Below are 21121 nucleotides of genomic sequence, written 5' to 3'. Positions count from 1 at the left end.
CTTGCAATCCCTGTTTGGTTTTCCTTGAGAAGCTGCTGTTCTCCCAGTTCCTGATTGAAAAGTGTTAGGTAATGTAACCTTGGGATGAAAAAAGGGCCAAAACTGATGAGTGCAGAACATCCAGAATCCCTCTGGACTTTCTAAGTACCTTCTTTAAGGTCATGGAAGATGTAGCCACCTTCTGGTCTTAGGAGTGACCAGGTCATGGTGAATTCCCTTTCTTGCATCACTCCTATCTTGGTTTTCTGCTCAGCAAGTGGGGACTCAGCAGGGAGGAGACCCCTGAGTTGCATGCTGGACACTACACAGGTGACAAGAATCCTGCAGAGGAAGGCTGTTACTTGGGAGATCATAATCCTTGTGCTGTAATAGTTGACAGAATGTTGTCTGTGTCTAGTATGTAACTATAACCTTAATTCATCAATAAATGATGAATTGATGTGGTAGCCCCATTGAAAGTAGACCTGCAATAAGAAACTCCCTTTTTACCAGGAGTCAGATGGAAAAGATGAGGGTCTTTCACAGCAAGGGCTATCAGCCACTGGAATGATCTTCCCAAGAGTCCTCAGCGCTGAACAGGATGCTGGGCCATCTTGTCTTAACTGTGGTTTTCCTAAGAAAAGTTGGACCAGATGATCCTTGGGGTACCTTTCTGCCTAGGTGCCAACCTAATTGGGCTACCCAAGTAAAACCACAGGGCCTGTGTTACAAAATTCTGTCCAAGATACTGGCTGCTTTTATTCTTTCTGTGCTGGCTCAATAGTCTTGTGGTTATTTTACAGCTTTTCAGATGTTGTTTAGCCTTGCATTGAAGTTATTGGTGATGTTTTGATCTCTGTCTGTTGCAGTGACAAATATGATTTTGCAAGACTGTAGAGTAAGAGGGTTGGTGCTGAGGACCTGGAATATATGTCCCAGTTGCTTTATTTCAGGTTAGCTTTTTTTTCTGAGTGTTCCATCTGGAAAAGGACTACACTGGATATGCTTCTGGATTTTATCTTCCTTTTTAGCTTTGTCCAAAAGGAGCCCCATTTTGCACAACATTCCATGATGCAACCCAAAATCTGAGAGAGGGATGATGAGCAGGTTGACTTCAAAACCTCTATCCTGATGTGTTAACATTGATACTAATGTGAGCTCCCCAAACAGGAATGTGATCAGTCAAAAATCTCTTCTAGCAAGGCTAACAAGAGCCCATTTTACTTGAAAGCTGAAGTGCTGCTGTACCCTTCAGTGCCTGTGGATGCTTTATCCAAGCATCAGTTTAGCAACCCACTGTAAGCCTGAGACATTATTTCAGCATTCCACATTCAGCACAGGATGGGTAATGGATGCAGGACTGTGAATGTATTTTCTATCCTTTTATAATTCAGGAGCAGTAACCTCTTAATTATCAAGTTAGAGAAGAAAAAGCAGATGTTTTTTGACAGATCCAGAAATTTTTTCATGCTGTAGCCCCAAAATGTGACTGAACAGGAGTTGTACATGTAATGTACAGCCTCAGTAATGAATGCTGCAGACCTGGTAGATCCTGTAGTCCTCTTGAGTTTCCTTTCCTAGTTGTAGTGGCTGCTGTGCCTTAGGAAACACTGACAGCTGGTCTGTGGTGAACTTACCATCTGACCAGTATTTTTTTTCTTAAACTTTGCAAACCTCAAAATACTCCAATAGAGAATTACCTGAAAATTTCTTAATAAGATAGGAGGTGTTTGGAGGAGCAGCTGTAAATCAGTCCAGAAAAAATTAGCTGTGGTCAAATGACTGGAGAAATGTTAATGTTTGATCTGCTCTAAGAATACCAAGTCTTGCCCTCAGCTGAACGTTTCTCAAGACTTGTTACAGTCTGTCTGTGTGGTGGCTGCTGGCCATCCTGCCTAACATTTCATATTTCATATCATGTTCTCACATGAGCAGCAACTACAGCAGCTGCTCTCTGGAGGAAGTTTGTCCCCGAGGCCATGCTTTCTAGTGAGCAGTAATCTGTAGCTTGAGGTCTGTTTTCTGCAGAAGTAGAAGATTTTTTTTCTTGATTTATTTTTTTTTTGGTACAAGTTTCTAGGTCAGATACTTAGGCTCTGCTTGGTCAAATCGTGGAATACATTTTAGCTGGGAGATGTGTTCAAAAGGATTATAAACATTATTCATTACCTCACTTTGAACATCTAAAAATAGAGAGCTTTCTGGAACAGAGAAAAGCTTCATTTCTTCTGGTAGAATAGATTTTATTAGCTTAATTAGATAAGGCAAATGAGCAGGGAGGGGGCTGTGTTTCCAGTCTGCTTGTCCCTTTGCACACTGACTTTGTTGGAATGTCATGAAAACACATTTAAGTGTAATGGAAAGATGCTTAGAGATTTTAAGGGGTTTTATTTCAGTTGGTTAGAAAAACATGTTAAAAATCTACAAGAAAACAATGCATTTGGTTTTGAGCTGAGGAGAGTAGGTTTAGACTGGACCTTAGGAAGAGGTTCTTTAGGGCTCTGAGGATGGTGAGACTCTGGAATAGGTTGCCCATAGAGGTTGTGGATTCCCCCTCTTTGGAGGTGTTCAAGGCTGGGTTGGTTGAGGGCTTGAGCAACCAAGCCTAGCTGAGAGAAATCCCTGCCTATGGCAGGGAGCTTGGAGTAGATGATCTCAAAGGTTTCCTTCCACTCTAAGCCATTCTGGATTCTGATTTTGCTCCACTCTGAAATCTCTTTAATGTTCTATTTCCCTTACTAATAAATATCAGTTTGAAGTAATACTATGATTTGAATTAGACTTTGTCTTGCTTTTTTGCTGAGTCAACTTATCTTTACAATTTTCAAGTAACCACACCTCTGTTTTTTGGTTTCTTTTGTTTTAACTATAAGAAAGCAAAACCTCCTGACATTTCCTAACTGCCATGACAAGTATTTGGTTAAAAGGAGTGTTCTTTGGTGCAACTGGAGATCAAGGAAACCAGAGTATTGTAAAAACCTAGACAAATTGTCTGAGAGAGGAATTATTTTTACAGCAAGCATTTTAGCTGAAAATATTAAAGAGTTATGGCAAGCAGCCAAGCTGTCACTCCTCGTTAAGGCTAATTTTAGCTCTTCACATTAAAATAGACACTTGTCTTTTATTTTTAAGGCACTACTTATTTTTTAAGTGTAGCTTTGAGGTTTCTGCACTGCTGTGCTTTCTTTTGGCCTAAAGCCAAAGCTGATGTGTGGCAGCACGGAGAGTGCATCTGCATGTGCATAGAGAGTGCATACAGTAGCACAGAGGATTTAGTGCTGGGCTTTCTTGAGATTTTTCCCTTTTCCTAAGGCAGTCAGGAAAGCTTTTTTTCAGCAGTTGATTCTCTAGTCTGGCAGACCACATTGCAGCAGGAGGACTTTGATATTGGCAGAGGAGAGGTGAGGGTGACACCCACCCACCTGCCCTGGTTTGAGCAGTAATAGTCATTCCTTAAGAGCAGTGTGCTCTGAAATGATTTTGCTGCGCTTTGTCTGTCACGTACTCATGGTCCCAGCCTTGACACAAGGCTCCTCTCGCAGGTGAGGTTTCACCTTCACATTAACATAGACGTGGTGCAGGCTGTTTGGCAGTTTACATGAGAGCACAGCGTTCTGAAGCACACTGGATCAAGGAGAAGAATAATCCATGCAAAAGAGTGAATGAGGAGAAAATAAACCCAAATTTTGCAGTAACTCTGAGCTCCAGAACTCACAGATATGAATTGTTCACTGGCATTTGAAAGCCTGAGCCTTTGAGTCCCTGGAGGTAGTTGTAGTAGATGTTCTTCAAACCAATTTAATTGAAGATCATTAATTCTTTTGAGACTAACACAATGCACTGGTACAGGTTAGGGGCTGACCTGCTGGAGAGTGCCTCCACAGCAAAGGTCGTTGAAGTCCTGGTTGATAGGAAATTATTCATGGGACAGCAGTGTGCCATGGTTACCAGAAAGGCCAATGGTATACTTGGGAATGTTGGCTACAGTTCTTGGCTCCTCAGTTCAAGAGTGACAGGAAACTACTGGATGGAGGTCAGTGGAGAGCTATAAGGATGGTTAAGGGGCTGGAGCATCTCTCTTATGAGGAAAGACTGAGAGACCTGGGGCTATTTAGTCTGGAGAAGAGAAGGCTGAGAGGGCATCTTATCAATGTCTACAAATCTCTGAAGCATGGCTGTCAGGGGGATGGAGCCAGGCTCTTTTTGGTGGTACCCAGTGATGGGGCAAGGGACAAGGGATGTAAACTCAATCACAGAAAATTCCATTTTCAACAGGAGAAAAAAAAAAGCCTTATGCTGAGAGCACTGGAGCACTGAGATAGGCTGCCCAGAGTGGTTATGGAGACTTCTTTAGATCTTCAGAACCCACCTGTGCACATTTCTGTGTGACCTGTGGTCCTGCTTTGCAGGGGGGTTGGACTGGATGATCTCTGGAGGTCTTTTCCAGCCTCGAGAATTCTATGATTCTATCATTCTATGGTGGTTGTGACTATTTGGGGTTGGAAGGGACCTTTAAAGGTCATCTGATCCAACCTCCCTGCAGTGAGCAGGAGCCTTCTGACTGTTTCATTGCTTTAAAAAAAAGAAACACAAAACCCCAAACCAAGCAAAACCACTAATCCCCCTTTTTTATTCCTTCAAGGAAAATGCTTTCACTTGTAAGAGAACTCTGAGGAAGCAAGCTTTTCTTCATTTTGTTTGATCTAGAAATTGCCAGGCAGTTTCTTTTTGAGCTGTAATATGAACTGTCATGCCGTGCCTATTGCAGAAGATATTCCCAGAAGGGTGTGTGGATATGATAGAGTTTGTAAAATGTTAACATCTTAAAGGATATTAAAAATAATTTGGGACTCTTCATTAAATTAAGAACCAAAATTTAAAGCCACAACATTCTGAATTATTCAAACATTGCCTTTTTTTTCCTATTTCTTAAACTTGAAGGCGTTTATTCTCCAGACTAGTGGGTATGATTGTATTGGTATAACAAGGCAAAGGGATGATGCTGTCACAATTTATTTCCTCTGAAGTTTAGAACAATCTGATAGTCTAATTTTAGGAGCTATTTTCTCTGGCTACCTGTGCTACTTACATTTAAATAAATCACTCCTAATGCTTTGCTCTATATACTCAAAGAAAAGCAGATCTGTGCTTTGCATTGCACCCAGCTGATAAGCCTTACCATTAGCCTCAGGCCTGTACTTGTCTTCCTTTTCCCTTCCCCTAGTTTATAGGGAACAAAAGTCATAGGAAAAAACTGGATGATTAGAGGCACTTCCAGCTGAGTTTGAGCCTGTGAGCGTGACATGCAGGAATATGATTTAGATTTGCACAGCACTTCTCATCCAAAGCCTTGAAAATGGGTCAATATCCTCATATACCAGGTGGTAACGTTGCTGTAGGAGAGAGAAAATGACCAGTGTGAGGTTTTACAAGAAGGGAGCAATTAGGGAAACACCACAGGACCTTCATCCCATATGCCTCCTCCTTGTGAAGTTGAGTCCAGTTCTGGATGGAAGAGGTAATGCCTGCTTTACACTGTGGTTTTAGCTCAGCTTATTTTGCTGGGAAGTTTGAGGGGTGTAAAGATGAGACTAAATGTAGGATCTGAATACCGTGGCTGTTTTTTTTTGTGTTAAGGCAAGGCCACTATGTTCCACCTTAGAGGTGGTGTGGCAGCACTTGCCTGGAAACTCTACACTCAGAACTGTGGTTGGTGTTTTACAAAGTGTGGTGTTTTCCAAGTCAGGACAGAGGCTGCAGTATCATGGTAAGTCCTGTCTTTTTTCAATAGGCAGGGATCCCATTCTGTCACTTAAAGGATGCTAATGTGGCTGGCAAGGTGGCATAATATTGCTGCATTGTTCTAGCTTTCAAAGTGTCAGAATTCCAGGAGGATTTATGCTGCCTATGTGCTCTGTTCTTTGCAAGACAGTGAGGGATCTTTGATCCAGGGGTTAATTCCTTGGGACCACATTAGAGCTGTCTTATATGGTGCTGCAGATGTGACGAGTCCCTCTGCCCTGGTGTTCTTCCTTCTCCTTTCAGCCATGTTACCTCAGATACATGTTCACATACCTTCTTTTGCCTTGTACTGAGAATGAGTGAGTGGCTTGTGCAGGAATTAACTTCAGCACAGGAGAAACTCAGGATTGGATCTTTTAGGCCTAATTTATGAGCCTCTGAAGTTTCCCAAGCAGTGTAAAATGCACTGAATAGGGCAGAAGATTTCACTAGAGAGCATTTTCACCTTAGCAGTTTCACAGATGACACTAAGTTGAGTGGTTGATGCACCTGAGAGACAGGATGTCATCCAGAGGGACCTGGACAAGCTTGAGAAGTAAGCCCATATGAACCTCCTGAGGTTCAATACAACCAAGTGTGAAGTCCTTCATTGGGGTAGGTGCAATCTTTGTTATCAATTAGGGCTGGTGGATGAAGGGATTGAGATCAGCCCTGTGGAGGACTTGAGGGTGCTGATGGTTGAAAAGCTGGACAAGCCACTAAGCATGGGAAAGGCATGGAGTGGGTCCAGAGGCGGCTACAAAAATGATCAGATGGCTGGAACCCTTCTGCTATGAGGACAGGCTGAGAGAATTGGGGTTGTTCAGCCTGGAAAAGAGAAGGCACCAGGAAGCCTTCCTGTTGGTACAGTTACAGGCCATTTCCTCTCGTCCTATGACATGATAATAGGGAGAAAAAGCTGACACCCACCTTAGTCTAACCTCCTTTCATGGAGTTGTAGAGAGCAATGAGGTCTCCCCTCATCCTCCTCTACTCTGAGACTAAGCAACACCAGCTCTCTCAGCCACAACTCCTAAGACCTGTTCTGCACAAACTTAATTTTGATGTACTTCCTTCACAGTCTTAGTGACTTTGAAATTAAGTTTTTGTCTTTATAGCCTGTGATTTAAAAAAAACAAAGGTTTCTTGAAAAATCCAGCTGTTAATTAGGAAAGATTTTTTTCAGAGAAAGAGTGGTCAGGCATGGAAATGATCTGCCCAGGGGGGTGGTTGAGTCACCAATCCTGGATGCATTTAAAAGTCGTTTGGATGTGGTGCTTGAAGATATGGTTTAAGGTTCAATTTTGTAGAGTAGGGACAATGGTTGGGCTTAGTGATCCTGGGGGTCTTTTCCAGTTGGAATGTTTCTGTGATTCTGTGATGCTGCAACTGAACTCCTAAATAGGTTGGATATTTTAAGACAATCTTCAAATAGTTTTAAGCCTAGAGTAAGGAAGTGTGATGACACCCCTTCTGCCTGGCAGTTTCAGCAGATGGATTCCAACCATGGAATTGTTCATGGTCATCAGTGTCTCTGGTCTTTACTTAAGTGACATCCAGATCATGACCTGTATTTCAAACAGGGAGATGAACAGATGAGTGTTGAAAAAATTTTAAATGCCTTTCACCATCTTCATTACTTAATTATTGCACCTTCTTTTTTCTTTCTGGAGCTTCAGCTCTTACTGGAATCTTCACAGTTAAATCAGGGAATTTAATTTTGTTTTTCTCTTCAAACTGACCTGTCACTTTGATGAAATCCCTTCAGATTAGATAAATTCCTTAATAACAGAGTAACAATTTGTCTTAATCTTGGGGATTATAAATGTACAAATGAAAACTACAAGAAAATGAGGGGTTTGTTTCAGAGTTTTAACACAGCAGATAGAATGTAGGTTGGAACTGCTGCAGTAGAATAAATTCTGCTTTCATCTTTGCTAATAAATGTTGGTTCTCCTTAGATAATAGCTGTAGTGAAACTTGAACAACCAAAAAAACATGGTAAAAATGATCAGAACCTTTGAATAAGTTGTGGCTGTATATTGCATTTGAGCCTTAGTGTACTTTGAGTTAAATTTCTGCTACTCTGTTAGAGGCAAGTGAGCTCAATACATTTACTTTCACTTTGAGGGGAACAAAAAATGCCCAAACCCCAAAGTTTCTATGTTTTAGGCTTGTTTTGTGTCTTCCACTGAATCTCTTTTACATATACCTGAATAGTGGAAAGAATTCAGTAAATAGGTCTCTCTACCCACCTAGTTCCTTCAGAGATGCCAAGGTATGAAATGAGTTTGAAAAAGATCTGCCCTGACTGCAGCAGAGAAAATTTCCTCACCCTGTATCAAAACCAGACTGAATCTTGTTAAAGGATGTATTTAATGTCCTTTCATATTTATTTTCTATTAGACTTGACATACTGGTTTATGTATCTATAGTTTCATTTGGTTAGTTTGCTTTTCTCTTGTTTTTCTTTGTCTTGTTTAGCCTGGAGAAGAGGAGGCTCAGGGGTGATCTTATTACTGTCTACAACTATCTGAAGGGGCATTGTAGCCAGGTGGGGGGTGGCCTCTTCTCCCAGGTAACCAGCAATAGAACAAGGGGACACAGTCTCAAGTTGTGCCAGGGTAGGTATAGCCTGGATATCAGGAAGAAGTTCTTCACAGAGAGAGTGATTGGCATTGGAATGGGCTGCCCAGGGAGGTGGTGGAGGCACCGTCCCTGGGGGTCTTCAAGAAAAGCCTGGCTGAGGCACTTAGTGCCATGGTCTAGTTGACTGGCTAGGGCTGGGTGCTAGGTTGGACTGGATGATCTTGGAGGTCTCTTCCAACCTGGTTGATTCTATGATTCTATGAAGGTCTTTTCCAACCTGGTTGACTCTATGATTCTATGATTCTATGGCTCATTATATTGCAAAGAGCAGTATTTCCTTATGTCAGTAGCCAACTAACCCTGCCCAGAACTAAATAATCCTGTATCTTGAGCCTGTATTCTTTGGAAATGAGTGGTTCATCTGATTGACTGAAGTATTATGAATCCTTGCTGCTTGCTTGGATACACTTGAAAGTTTTTTTCACTGTTCTCATTTAACAGATTATTACAAGTTGCTCTAATTTAGTGAAGGTGATGTTTAAATTTAGCAGTGTCCCCAGCTATTAAGACCTGGGCTATGCCAGCCTGTTTTACAGAGAATGCAGTGGTAAAGATGTCAGTAGCATACCTGAGGTATGCAGTGACAGCAGTGTATCTCTTGGAACAACCTCTTTAGACTTAACTTTTCCATGAGGTACTCCTGAGATGTTATATAGGGCATCTAAGGATGAGGTAAATAACCCAAAGTTTACTTTGGTTTATCCTAACCACATTATTTGTTCACCCTTCCTAAAAGCTTGGTCTTTCTCAGCCCCAGAATCGGATACTGAAGAAACAACCAATTACAAATGGAGATGATCACCAGAGCATTGCTCCCTGTGTCATCTAGTTAGAGAGAAATGCTTCATGTGCCTGTCTTTTGGACTGCATTGCAGAACTTTAGCACACAGACTTGTGTGTGTTTGTTGTCTTCTCCAAATGCACCACAGAAAATTCAAGATACATAACTCTTGGCTTTGAGGCTGTCTGTGGATATGTTTACTCTGCATGTAATGATTCCAGAAGCACGACGTGGAGCTCCTGGCAGGCTAATTTATAATCAGCAGTAGGACAGGTTGGACTTTGCAGATGAGGTGCTGCCCAGTTCCAGGGGCTGGTGGCAGAGAGGAGTTCTGCTTTAAGGAGTGCCATGGATATAGCCAGCTCTGGGCTCTCAGTGCTTTTACTGTTTGGCAGAGTCATTCTGCTTTGTGAAGCGTGTTGGAGTTCAGCTGTTAAGAAGTGGGAACACTTAAAATTAATAGTAGTATAAATTTTTAATAGTAACTATGCTAGAAGTCATACAAGGACAGTGCAGTAGTATTGCAAATATTGTTGGGACAGGTTGCCTTGTCTGAGGTGCCAGTGGGAAAGCTCAAAGTTAGTTGACTCACCTTAGGAGCTGAAGCTTTACCATGTCTTCAGTCTCATTTTTAGGGTTACAAAAGCTGAGTGGCTTTTGGAAAAAGGGAGAGCTTGAGAGAGGGACAGATATTTCAGCTAAAAAAAAATAAAAAGCCCTTTGCTACTGGAAGTCTAAGTCTGTCCTTAGGCTTTGTTGCTTTGTTTGGAAACGGAGGCAAGCCTAGGAAAGGGATGAAAGCTCAGACAGTGCCCTATTGTGTGTGCGGGGAGTGGGGGGGGAACGGCATGCAGATTCTGCCTGGTTTCATCCGAGCTTCAGCTAGAGTCACAGAGATACATGTGTAAAGGGTGTGAGGGAAGGATTCTTCTCTGAAATTAACCCTCCAAAAGATAAGTGTATTCCTTGGCAGTCGTTTCAGTCAAGACTTCTGCAAGTCTGAAACCTGCTTGGTTCCTCTAACAAGGCTGTGTGTGTGTGTGAAGAGTTTTCAAGAGTCTGAAATTGGCAGTGTTCATTGCAAGAACATAATTTGTGTCATATCAAAGACCTAAATCCATAATGAACCCCTTTCCAAGAAGCGTTGCGGGAGGAAAGTCTACTGAATGGAAAGTTCCAGGCAGTGTTTGTGTACCAAAATAATCTGAAGAGTTTGTGTTTGGATTTTGCTGTGTGTGTAAGGATGGTGAGGAAACTGTACCTCGTGTTTGAAGTGCTGCAGCAGCTTTATCACTGCTTGTTAAAGAGAAGCAGTATAACAACAGTCCAGACTGTATAGGAACAGAAAGAATACTCCCCGTTAGAGAAAATTCCCCTCTTACTAATGATTTAAGCACAACAGAGTACGAGTTCAGTCTGTGGGAAATGCTGGTGTGTCAGGATTGCTTTTGGGCTGAAGCCATGACATTCAAAAGAACTTGGTGAGAAGGTGTGAAGCATAATAATGCAGACTTCCTTGTTTAATTTTGAAAGTTATTTAGCCACTTACTGATTTGCAAAGACCAGGTCCCTTGCCAAAATTTCAAGTGATCAGGAACAAATGAGTTCTAAAATTTGAGGTGCAGAACTTCCTTCCCCCCCCACCCCCCCGCTCCCCTTTTTCCCCCTCAATCTTACTTCTTTCATATTGTTAGTGCTGGCACTTACTTCAGCGTCCTGCAGTTGTTTTGGTGTGTCAGTGTACAAGTCTGCTTTAAAAGAACCTTGCTAAGTGCTTTCTTACCCCATATTTTTCCAGCTATGCCTCTGTTTTCACATCTAATTGAAAACTATTCCACTGCTTGTCACCTGCTAGGTGCCAGAAGTATTTATTTTGTGGGGACTTAGCAAACACTGCAGTTCAGAACTAGTGACCTTTTTGTAAGTAATTAATGCATTAAAAAAAGAAGTCCTTGATTATCCAACTCAGACTGCCACATATCTATCAATTCAGCCATTCAGCTGTGAAAAGCTTTTCCTGTTTTGTGTGTATTTGATTTGTACTGCAGACCAAGTGACAGCACTCAGGCATTTTAAGCAGCAGTGGGCTGACTGTCTAACCTTGTATGTTCTGTTTCTAGTTATATAGACTTAGAAATTTTATTTGTGTGAAGTAGTTTTGGAAGCATTGATGACTCTGTGGCTTTTGTTTGATGTTTTCGTGGCACTTGTGTGGTTTGAGGAGGTCCTCAGTAAACTACTGCTGCTGAAAGTGTGGTGTGTTTGCAGTCCCACTGCAAGTCGAAGCACTGTTTCTTTCTTAAGCTGTTCTCTGCTTTGTCTTTCAGCAAAAACAATTTGTGATACTGACAGTCACTGAATAAATATGGTTTCAGTCACGACTTCTAAGAGAGACTGAAATCCAGGTCTGAATTGGTGTTGTTGCAGGATTTTGCATTGTGTCAGATTTGCAGGTATTATGGAATCTGTTCATGGCATATAAAAGTGCACAAACCACGTTACTGAACTGCAAAAGCTCCACTGCTGATACAGCAAAGAAAGCATCAGCTCTCATCCAATTTTAGCCACGCTGCTTTTGAATGCCTTAATCCTCTTCCCAAACAGGAGGCAGAGAGAGTGCACTTTTTTTACACCTCTCCTTGCCTTTGTTTGAAGTGTTAGTGTAGCAAAATGCAGAAGCTGTGTTCAGCAGCCACTGCTGCATGGCACAAGACGTTAGTTTCCTTGCATTGTATTTGGCCTTATATATGCTAAGCTATTTCAAATTTAGTTTTTATTAAAAGTAGAGGTTACTCACATTCTTTTTACTCCCAGATGTTTAAGATAGCAAAGTGATTGTTCAACTGTCTTTCACTGTCGTTTGAGTCTACTTCGGATTGAAATGAAGTTGTTGTTTCAGTTGTACTCAGAACCTAAGGTAGAGGAAAAACACGTGCCTAACAGGAGAATATGTTTTACTTGGTGACATTTCTCACATTTTCAACAAGATATGTCCTAGAAGACATTTACTACCAAATACCTGCTCTGAGAAGCAAGACAGATGTGCTGCAAACATAAAGGCTGATCTGTGACAGCTGTTTTTGAGGTCTATATGGTGCAGCATTCTGTCTCCAGAGTGGGCCAGGGTAGAAGTCTGCCCAGCTCTGCTGCCCAGCTCTTAGCACAAGAATAACATGGACCTGTTAGAGCAGGTCCAGAAAAAGCTGGAGAATTATCTGAGGGCTGGAACCCCTCTGCTGTGAGGACAGGGTGAGAGTGTTTGGGTTATTGAGCCTAGAGAAGACAAGGCTCTGGGGAGACCTTACTGCAGACTTTAAGTACTTAAAAGATGGGAACAGTCTTTCTAGCAGGGCCTGTTCTGAGAGCTGTCCTCTCAAGGGGTGATGGTTTTAAACTGAAAGAGGGGAGATTTAGATTAGAGAGAAGGGAAAAAAACAGTGGCCCAGGTTTTGCCCAGAGAAGTGGTGGTTTCCATCTCTGGAAACATTCCAGATCTGAACAGCCTGCTGAAAGTGTCCCTGCTCAGTGCAGGGCCCTTGAACTAGATGACCTTTAAAGATCCCTTCCAATCTTACAATCACAGAGTGTTTTAGTCTGAGGAAGAGTATGAGAACTGAGCAAGCAGGCAGTGATGCTTCCCTGATATACTTAGCTGTCTCGCTGGCATTTCCCAGTTCTTCAAAATAAACAAAGAGAGATTTTTCTTCAATAATTTGTGTCATCACTTTCCCTAACAGCACTGTAAGACTTATTTTCCAAATATACATAATTACATTTCAAGAGAACTGCGTAGGGAAATTACTTATATTGACTAGAAATATTAAAAGCATCAGAAATAATTGGGAAGAGGCTGTTGGGTTTTATGTTTGCTTGTTCGGGCAAAGTGGATTTGTGCTGTAAAGCCATCTCAACAGGAATGAAGTGTGCAAGTGTAAAGCTGTGGGACTACAGCTACTTCATTAAATTGTCTGTCCAGATAAATGAATAGGATATCATTTGAAGTCTTTGCTAACCTCCAGCTTCTCAGACCAAAATACTTTGCTGTGCTGAAATAACTAAGCTGCTGGAGTCATAGGTAGTGTTTTAAGAATCCATCTGTGTTTGTCCTATTTACCCAAACAGAATGTTAAAATATCTGCATTAAAAAGTGTATTGAGCAGGGTAGTACTGAAAGCCAGCTAAGAGGAGATGGCACTTGATGACAAGGTTTGGTGTGGTTAGAAATGCCCCTGTTATTAATGTTGCTCTGGTGCCAGCTACTCCTACACTGGAGCCTGTTTGTTTGTGTGACATGCCAGCCATCACAACAGACATGGAAGATCAGAGATTACATCCAACAACTCCGGTCCTACTCCCATTGTCAGACAAGGATCTCCCAGCAGTGACATTTGCTCCTTGAGGTTTCCTCTGGGAAGCCCATTTTACCTTCCCTCTCCATTAATACCCATTTCCAGACTCCTCAGTTTGAAATGCCATCTCTCCACAGCTTTAAAATGCTAGAAGCTTCAATATCACTCATAAAGAAAATAATTCATGCCAAGAAAGAAAATATGCATTTAGCATTTTGGAATGTTCATGCCATTTTTTTGCCAACCTGCATTAAGAGGTTGTCTGTTCTGCTTTTAACAGAGCACCCAGAGAAAGCCTCAAGTTCAATGGAAAACTGAGGTACTACCTCATTATTATTAAATCCACTTGTAGGTAGCCTCAGTGTACTTCCTTCAGCTGTGCCATAGGCAAAATACTTTGTGTGAGCTGACACTGGGATGTCCAGAGCTGTGTGCAGCTACCTTCAGGACAGTGAAGAGATGCAGAAACTGAAGGGCACTTTCCAAATGTCATTAGTTTGTGGGAGGGGAGAGACATCTCATGTTAGTTACAGTCTTTCCTTCAATTTTGTCCACCCTTGCCCTGATCTGTACCACTCATATATGTGTAACACAGTCTTAGGAGTCTAAGTAATGTTATTTTGATGTTTGTCAGATTAGAAAGAAAAGGAGAAATAATTTTTGGGTTTAAATTGCAAACTTTTACTTCACACTTGGAAATAATAAAGCGGTTGGGTGTGTGGTATGACCTGCTCTTGTGTTCTCTGTGTTGCATTACTCAAGTCCTACTATATTATAAGATTTCTTTTCTCTTTAGTTTTGATGTTTGTTGCCCTCCTTGATGCTGAGCTTGTTGCACAAACACCTGACATTCATCCAGGTAAATGGCATTAATGAAGATTTCTTTTTCACTGTTATAGGTTATTGAATCCCTGGGAATTATTATATACAAAGCCTTGGACTATGGTTTGAAGGACAATGAAGAGCGGGAATTAAGTCCTCCACTGGAGCAGCTTATTGACCACATGACTAATTCCACAGAAACAGATGGGAGTAGGGATGAAGGCTATGATGCTCTGGATGAAGGAGTGGAGGATGATGATGATGACAACAAGGAGGAAGTCGAGGCCATTCGTTCCTATAAAGATGTCATGAAGGTACAGCGATGGGCAGTTTATCTCCTATTTCACTTCTTTTATCAGTGAGAAAATAAACCCCTGTTTTCTGTGGTGTTGCCCAGTGTGATGCTGGCTGTATCATTTTCTGTTTTCCCTGGTCATTCTCTAAGGTTTGCTTGCAAAAATGGCTTGCAGGAGTATTTCATGTTTGACAGTAAGCAACAGAAAATCCATGATCAAATTTATTGTTGGATGTGCCATTCCTATATCAGGAACAGTGTGGCCAGTTGGACAAGGGAGGTTATTCTTCCCCTGTGCTCAGCACTGGTCAGGCCACACCTGCAGTACTGTGTCCAGTTCTGAGCTCCTCAATTCAAGGGAGATGTTGAGATACTGGAGTGTGTTCAGAAAAGGGTAACAAAGCTGATGGGGGGCCTGGAACACAGCCCTATCAGGAGAGGCTGAGGGAGCTGGGGGTGTGCAGCCTGCAGAAGAGGAGGCTCAGGGCAGACCTCATTGCTGCCTACAACTACCTGAAGGGAGGCTGTAGCCAGGTGGGGGTTGGTCTCTTCTCCCAGACAACCAGCAACAGAACAGGGGGACACAGTCTGCAGTTTTACCAGGGGAGGTCTAGGCTGGATGTTAGGAGGAAGTTGGTGTCAGAGAGAGTGATTTGCATTGGAATGGGCTGCCCATTGAGGTGGTGGAGTCGCTGTCCCTGGAGGTGTTGAAGCAAAGCCTGGCTGAGGCACTTAGTGCCATGGTCTGGTTGATTGGCTAGGGCTGGGTGCTAGGTTGAACTGGATGAGCTTGGAGGTCTTTTTCAACCTGGTTGATTCTATGATTCTTCTGACATCTCAGTCCCATGTCACCCATACACTGGATAGTCAGCCTTCCTTGTTGAATTGCTTTGTGTACACTTGGGCACTTGCTGGGTTGTTTCAATTAATTCACCTTTTCATTAGTGCAGTATTAGGTTAAGTATTCCTTATCAGCTTCTTCCTTTGCCATCCTCCTCTGCTGAAGGAGTGCTTTTGTAAGGGTAGCTTATTTGTGGGGAGTGAGTCAGGATGCAGTACTTCATCGATGATCATCATGATTGTGGTTCTTGAGCTGAGCTGTGAGATTTGGAAATAGAGCTGTGAATTTTAATTACAGAAAGTTCTTTACTGCTATCTGGGCTACTGTGAACAGTCATTTACAAGTATTAACCCTCTAATTTCTGCAGAGCAGTCTTCAGAACAAATTCTAGAGCCCAGTGAGCTCTTAGTACAGACAAAGGTGTTAGTGAGTGCAGATTTTGACAAAATCTGTCTAATTGGTTAAACTTGTAAATAATCTGAGAGTTTAATACAGCTTGGGAAATTGTGTGCAAGTTATTACTTCTTCATAAATGCAGGTCAGAGAAAGAACTAGAAGCTTAGTGTGTCACAAAACTATGGAGTGCAGTGATGTGTCTGACACTAGAAGAGTGTCCCAGATCGCACATCAGGACACTTTAACACACAGGAACAAGACCCTGCTGAAACCTGCTCCTTCCGATGGGTTGACAGTAAAGAGAGAAGACTGGAATGGGAGTAACTTTTGTTTGAGGTGTGTTCGTATCCTCCTTGCACTAGAAATAAAGCTAAATGCTTCATGCCTTTGTTTTTTATCCTTGCCTCAGAGAAGTAAGGATCAGACAGAGAAGTGTATGCCCTGTGATGGGCAGAGCCTGGCTGGATGAAGTACTCTGCCCTTCAAGCCCCTGCCACTCCCATTCATGCTGAGTCCATGCCCTCAACGTGGGCAGGAGTGAAGGTTGCTTTGTTCTCCTCCCTCTGCCACTCCCATTGCCCAGTCACCTTCTCTGAAAGCGGGCAGCAGCACCCCACAAAGTCCCCATGACAGCTGCTCCAAACAGCATGGTGTTATGTAGAGGGCAGATGCAATATATCCTCTCTTTCCCCAATCTGGCTATAATACAGCCCCAGTTTTTGGGAACAGGTGTCCACTGTCACTCAGCATTTTCCAGGTTAGGGGAGGATTGAGGAATGGCCTTGTAATCAAAGTTGGGTTGTTAGAAGTAGCTTTGCTTAGTGCAAAGGCAGAGGAGAGCATTGTATACACAGAGCTGAGGCCAGGGGCTTGTAGAAGTGATTATTTTGGAAGGTCTTTACTTGATTTCTGCAAACAGGAAAAGATAAGCTGGAAAACTGTTGCTGATCTCTTGTCAGTTCCATTGGTGCACATCTCTGAAACACAAAAAGGATAAGATGCTTGGTCAGGTTTCAGCTGTTAAGGTTGCTGAATGGCATCTTTCTGGTCTGGTTTGTTAAAATGTTATCTCTGCTACTCTGAAGAACCTGCCTATTTATAGGCTTTCAAAACAGCATCTGACATTCTAACTTTTAGCATCTTTTGCCATGAATTTTTTATCATTCTGCAAATATACTGCTTTTGTGACTTCATCTCAGTGAGCTGAAGTTCAGCCAGCCTTTCTACATCATCCTAACTTCTAGTCCCCCACAGCCATCCAGTAGCTGAAAGGGACCTACAGGAAAGCCAGGAAGGGACTTTTTACAAAGGTTTGTAGTGGTAGGGTGAGAGGGAGTTGATTGAAGCTCGAGAAGAGCAGATTTAGACTGGAGATTAGGATAAAATTCTTCTTAATGAGAGTGGTGAGACACAGAAACAGGTTGCTCAGGGAAGTCATGGGTGCCCCCTCCCTGGAGTTGTTCAAGGCCTTGGATAAGACCTTGAGCAACCTTATCTAGTGGAAGATGTCCCTGTCCATGGCAGGGGGCTTAGACTTGGAACTAGATGATCTCTCAGGTCCCTTCCAACCAAACCATTCTGTGACTCTGTGTATTGTCTTTTCTGTTGTTGCTTTTGCATAACCTATTTGCTGCAGGCTTAGCTGTGTGACCCAGCTGGGTTTCCTGCTCTGTGTCACTACTGCCTTGGCAATGCCAGCATCATTCTGCCACAATTTTTCCAGGACTGCATACTTGGCACATCCTTTTTTATTGACTTTGTATCTTTTCAGGGCTAAGACCACGTTTTGCTTGTGGCTTTTTTTTTATTTCCACAAGTGATAATCTGAGTTGCAGACTACACCCTTGTTTACGTAGTGACTGATTCACAACAGCAGTGTGTGATCTTGTGACCACGAGGCTCAATTATTGTAATTCCCTTTTGGCCAGACTCACTGTGGAGCTTTCTCCTTGCAGGTTATAGTGAGTGTTGAAGCAGATTTGTTCCTTGAATTGAGCAACTGTCATTCTTTCCTGCTCTGCATTCCCTAAAGTGCAAGCTTGGACAATGGTAAAGATGGGCTTTGTGCTGCTTATATTGGTTTTTAACTATTCAGTCTCCAGTATGGACACGATTTTGTCCTTGAATTGTTTTGTGCTACAGAAAGTCTCATTGTCAGGTCCACAGAATTGCACAGGATCACAGAATGGACAGGCTGGGGTCGGAGTGGCTGGAGAGCAGCCAGACAGAGAGGGACCTGGGGATGCTGACTGATACCTGCCTGAACATGAGCCAACAGTGTGCCCAGGTGGCCAAGAGAGCCAGTGGCATCCTGGCCTGCATCAGGAATGGTGTGGTCAGCAGGAGCAGGGAGGTCATTCTGCCCCTGTACTCTGCACTGCTTAGACCACACCTTGAGTACTGTGTTCAGTTCTGGGCCCCCCAGTTTAGGAGGGACATTGAGATGCTTGAGCGTGTCCAGAGAAGGGCGACGAGGCTGGGGAGAGGCCTTGAGCACAGCCCTATGAGGAGAGGCTGAGGGAGCTGGGGTTGTTTAGCCTGGAGAGTAGGAGGCTCAGGGGAGACCTCATTGCTGTCTACAACTACCTGAGGGGTGGCTGTGGCCAGGAGGAGGTTGCTCTCTTCTCTCAGGTGGCCAGCTCCAGAACAAGAGGACACAGCCTCAGGCTGCACCAGGGGAGATTTAGGCTGGAGGTGAGGAGAAAGTTCTTCACTGAGAGAGTCATTGGACACTGGAATGGGCTGCCCGGGGAGGTGGTGGAGTCGCCGTCCCTGGAGCTGTTCAAGGCAGGATTGGACGTGGCACTTGGTGCCATGGTCTAGCCTTGAGCTCTGTGGTAAAGGGTTGGACTTGATGATCTGTGAGGTCTCTTCCAACCCTGATGATACTGTGATATACTATGAATTTCCAAAGGTCATCCAGTCCAACCCCTTCTGTAAGTCAGCAGGGAGATCTTCAACTAGATCCGGTTGCCCAGAGCCCTTTCAAGCTTCGTCTTGAATATCTACAGGGATGGGCCTCAACCCTGGGCAAACTGTTCCAGGGTTGCACTGCCTTCATGGTAAAGAACTTGTTCATAATATCCAATCTAAATCTGCTTGTCTCTAGTTTGAAGCCATTGCCCCAGGTCCTGTCACTAAAGGCCTTTGTAAACAGGCCCTCTCCAGCGTTCTTATAGGCCCCCTTCAGATACTGGAGGGTCCAAGGCCTGCCTGCCACCAAGACTGAGTTTTTCACCATTAATCACTAATGTAGGTGAGCCCATTTAGTGATTCAAATACAAAGATACATATGGGTCAGGTTTTCCTATAATGTGGAGTAATCAAAGTCTATCCAAATGCTGCTCTAGCCTAGAAAACGCCGATTGGTGGTGGACACCTACTCCCAAGAACTGGCAACCACTAAATAGGACTGCCAAGATCATCATTGGCAGAGCTCCTGTTTGGAGAAGGCATAGATGAGCTTTTGTGCTGCTTCTTGGTGTATTTGGCTGACATGGCTTTTGATTTCCTTGGCAGGACCAACCTGCTGCACAGACTCCATCCACTGTTTTGAAAAAGGTGTCTGTGAAGGAAGGTGACATTGCTTGCCAGGCACTTCAGTCTTTTAGCCTTTGATGTGTTCTGGGTAAGGTAGCCCTCGTGCAAATGAAGGGAGAGACAGAGACAGTAGGGAGTGGATGTTTTCAGGCAGATGCTTCCCTCTTCCCTGCCCTCTTCTGCAGTCTCTACACACCAAGTATGTAGGGTACAGCAAATCTGTCCATCTTGGGAGTGCCAGGCTCACTGTGCACATACCTGAGGGCACTTTACATGTGTACAATGACTCTAAAAGACTAGGAATGCAGCAGGTTGACAGCACATATATGGCTTGAGGAGCCTAGGGTCAACAGAGGATATGGACAGAATAGGCCTGGCATGCTGGGTGGTGTTGGGCTTGCTAAGGGTGTGTGAAGTCCTGTCATGTGGCACCTTTATCACGGCGTGTGGCCCTCCCTGATACCAAACCAAGATGATGCAGTTTATCAACTTCTTCCAGGGTATGGTCAAACCTTAATTCCACTCCTAATCTTAGTGTTATCTCAGTCCTTATCCCACAGATCTCTGCAGCCAGATGGCGTAAGCCAGCACTACTTTTCAGCTTAACCTGCAAGTGCTTTTTAAGCTGCAGTTCATGAATATCTGCTGGCTTGAGTCTCGACCCTAAACCTAATCCCAGTACTGGCCTTTATTCTAGGGCAGCACCCCTTCCTAATTCCAGGTGTACATAAAGCCACAGAACCCCTCAACAGCAGTTCTTCTTCTATACTGGCTTTTGCTGGGCTGAACTTCCATCCTAGCCCAAGCCCTGTCATTGCTTCCAGTCTTGAACATCATCATAGCCAAATTACTGTGGCTGGTACTAGACTTAGCTCTTCTTCAGAGCAGAGGGAGCAGAGGATCTCAGAAGTATCTGCAGGTTGTGACACTAAGCTTTGTCACTGTTTCTGCTACTTTTTTCTGCAGATCTTAAGAGAAGTTGCATAAGGAGGCAGTGGTCTTCTGAATGTCTGTCTTGCTCACAAGTATGTCCACCTTCTGTCCCAACAGTAAACTCAACTTTGACAGGAGCTCTATCTGTACCCATGCCACACTTTCTTGTCTCAGAGACAAATATAGGTGCATGGCCCCCAGGGCTTAGTGGCCTTGCCTAAGTAACTACTTCTAGGTAGTGCAGTAGTAATAATCATTAATTCTGACCAAAACTTGTGCAACTGCTGCTTCACAAGGATGAATTAATGACCCAGGTCCCATAGCAAGCAAACCTTGTACTTAAGAAATCTCTGTGCTGGCCTTTGGATCTGTATGAAAATTCTTTTCAGAGCAGCGTGTGCAGTATAGTGTAATCTTGCTGTGAGGAGTCATAGAATGATTTGAAGGGACCTGAAAGGTCATCTAGTTCCAATCTCCCTACCATGGTTAGGACATCTCCTACTAGACCAGGTTGCTGAAGGCCCCATTCAACCTGGCTTTGAGCATTTCCCAGTCTTGGAGCCTTCACAACTTCTCTGGGCACTCTGTTCCATTGCCTCACCACTCTTGCAGGGAAGACTTTCTTTTTAATGTCTAATCTAAATTGAGCTTCTTCCAGCTGGAAGCCATTACCTCTCATTCTGTCACTATCTGCCTTTGTAAAACATCCTGCTCCAGTTATCCTGTAGGCGCCCTTCAAATCCTGAAAGGTGACA

At 43.3% G+C, this 21121-nt stretch overlaps 1 protein-coding gene across 4 annotated transcripts in view; it reads left to right on the top strand.

Annotated features, from left to right (window-relative positions):
- The window catches only part of SPIRE1 (spire type actin nucleation factor 1), a 148695-nt gene that overhangs the window by 47939 nt on the left and 79635 nt on the right, over nt 1-21121 (top strand). For all 4 annotated transcript variants that reach the window (XR_010303775.1, XM_064150254.1, XM_064150253.1 and 1 more), the window contains one exon: nt 14439-14675. Coding sequence is in view for 3 of the 4 variants with exons in the window: in XM_064150254.1 (XP_064006324.1) it covers nt 14439-14675 (237 nt within the window). In the remaining variant the exon portion in view is untranslated. The remainder of the gene's footprint in view (nt 1-14438; nt 14676-21121) is intronic.

The sequence above is a fragment of the Pogoniulus pusillus genome, chromosome 10 (assembly GCF_015220805.1).
Source record: "Pogoniulus pusillus isolate bPogPus1 chromosome 10, bPogPus1.pri, whole genome shotgun sequence".
Taxonomy (NCBI): domain Eukaryota; kingdom Metazoa; phylum Chordata; class Aves; order Piciformes; family Lybiidae; genus Pogoniulus; species Pogoniulus pusillus.
Note: the sequence above shows the minus strand (reverse complement) of the source record. Positions and strands in the feature narration are given on the sequence as shown.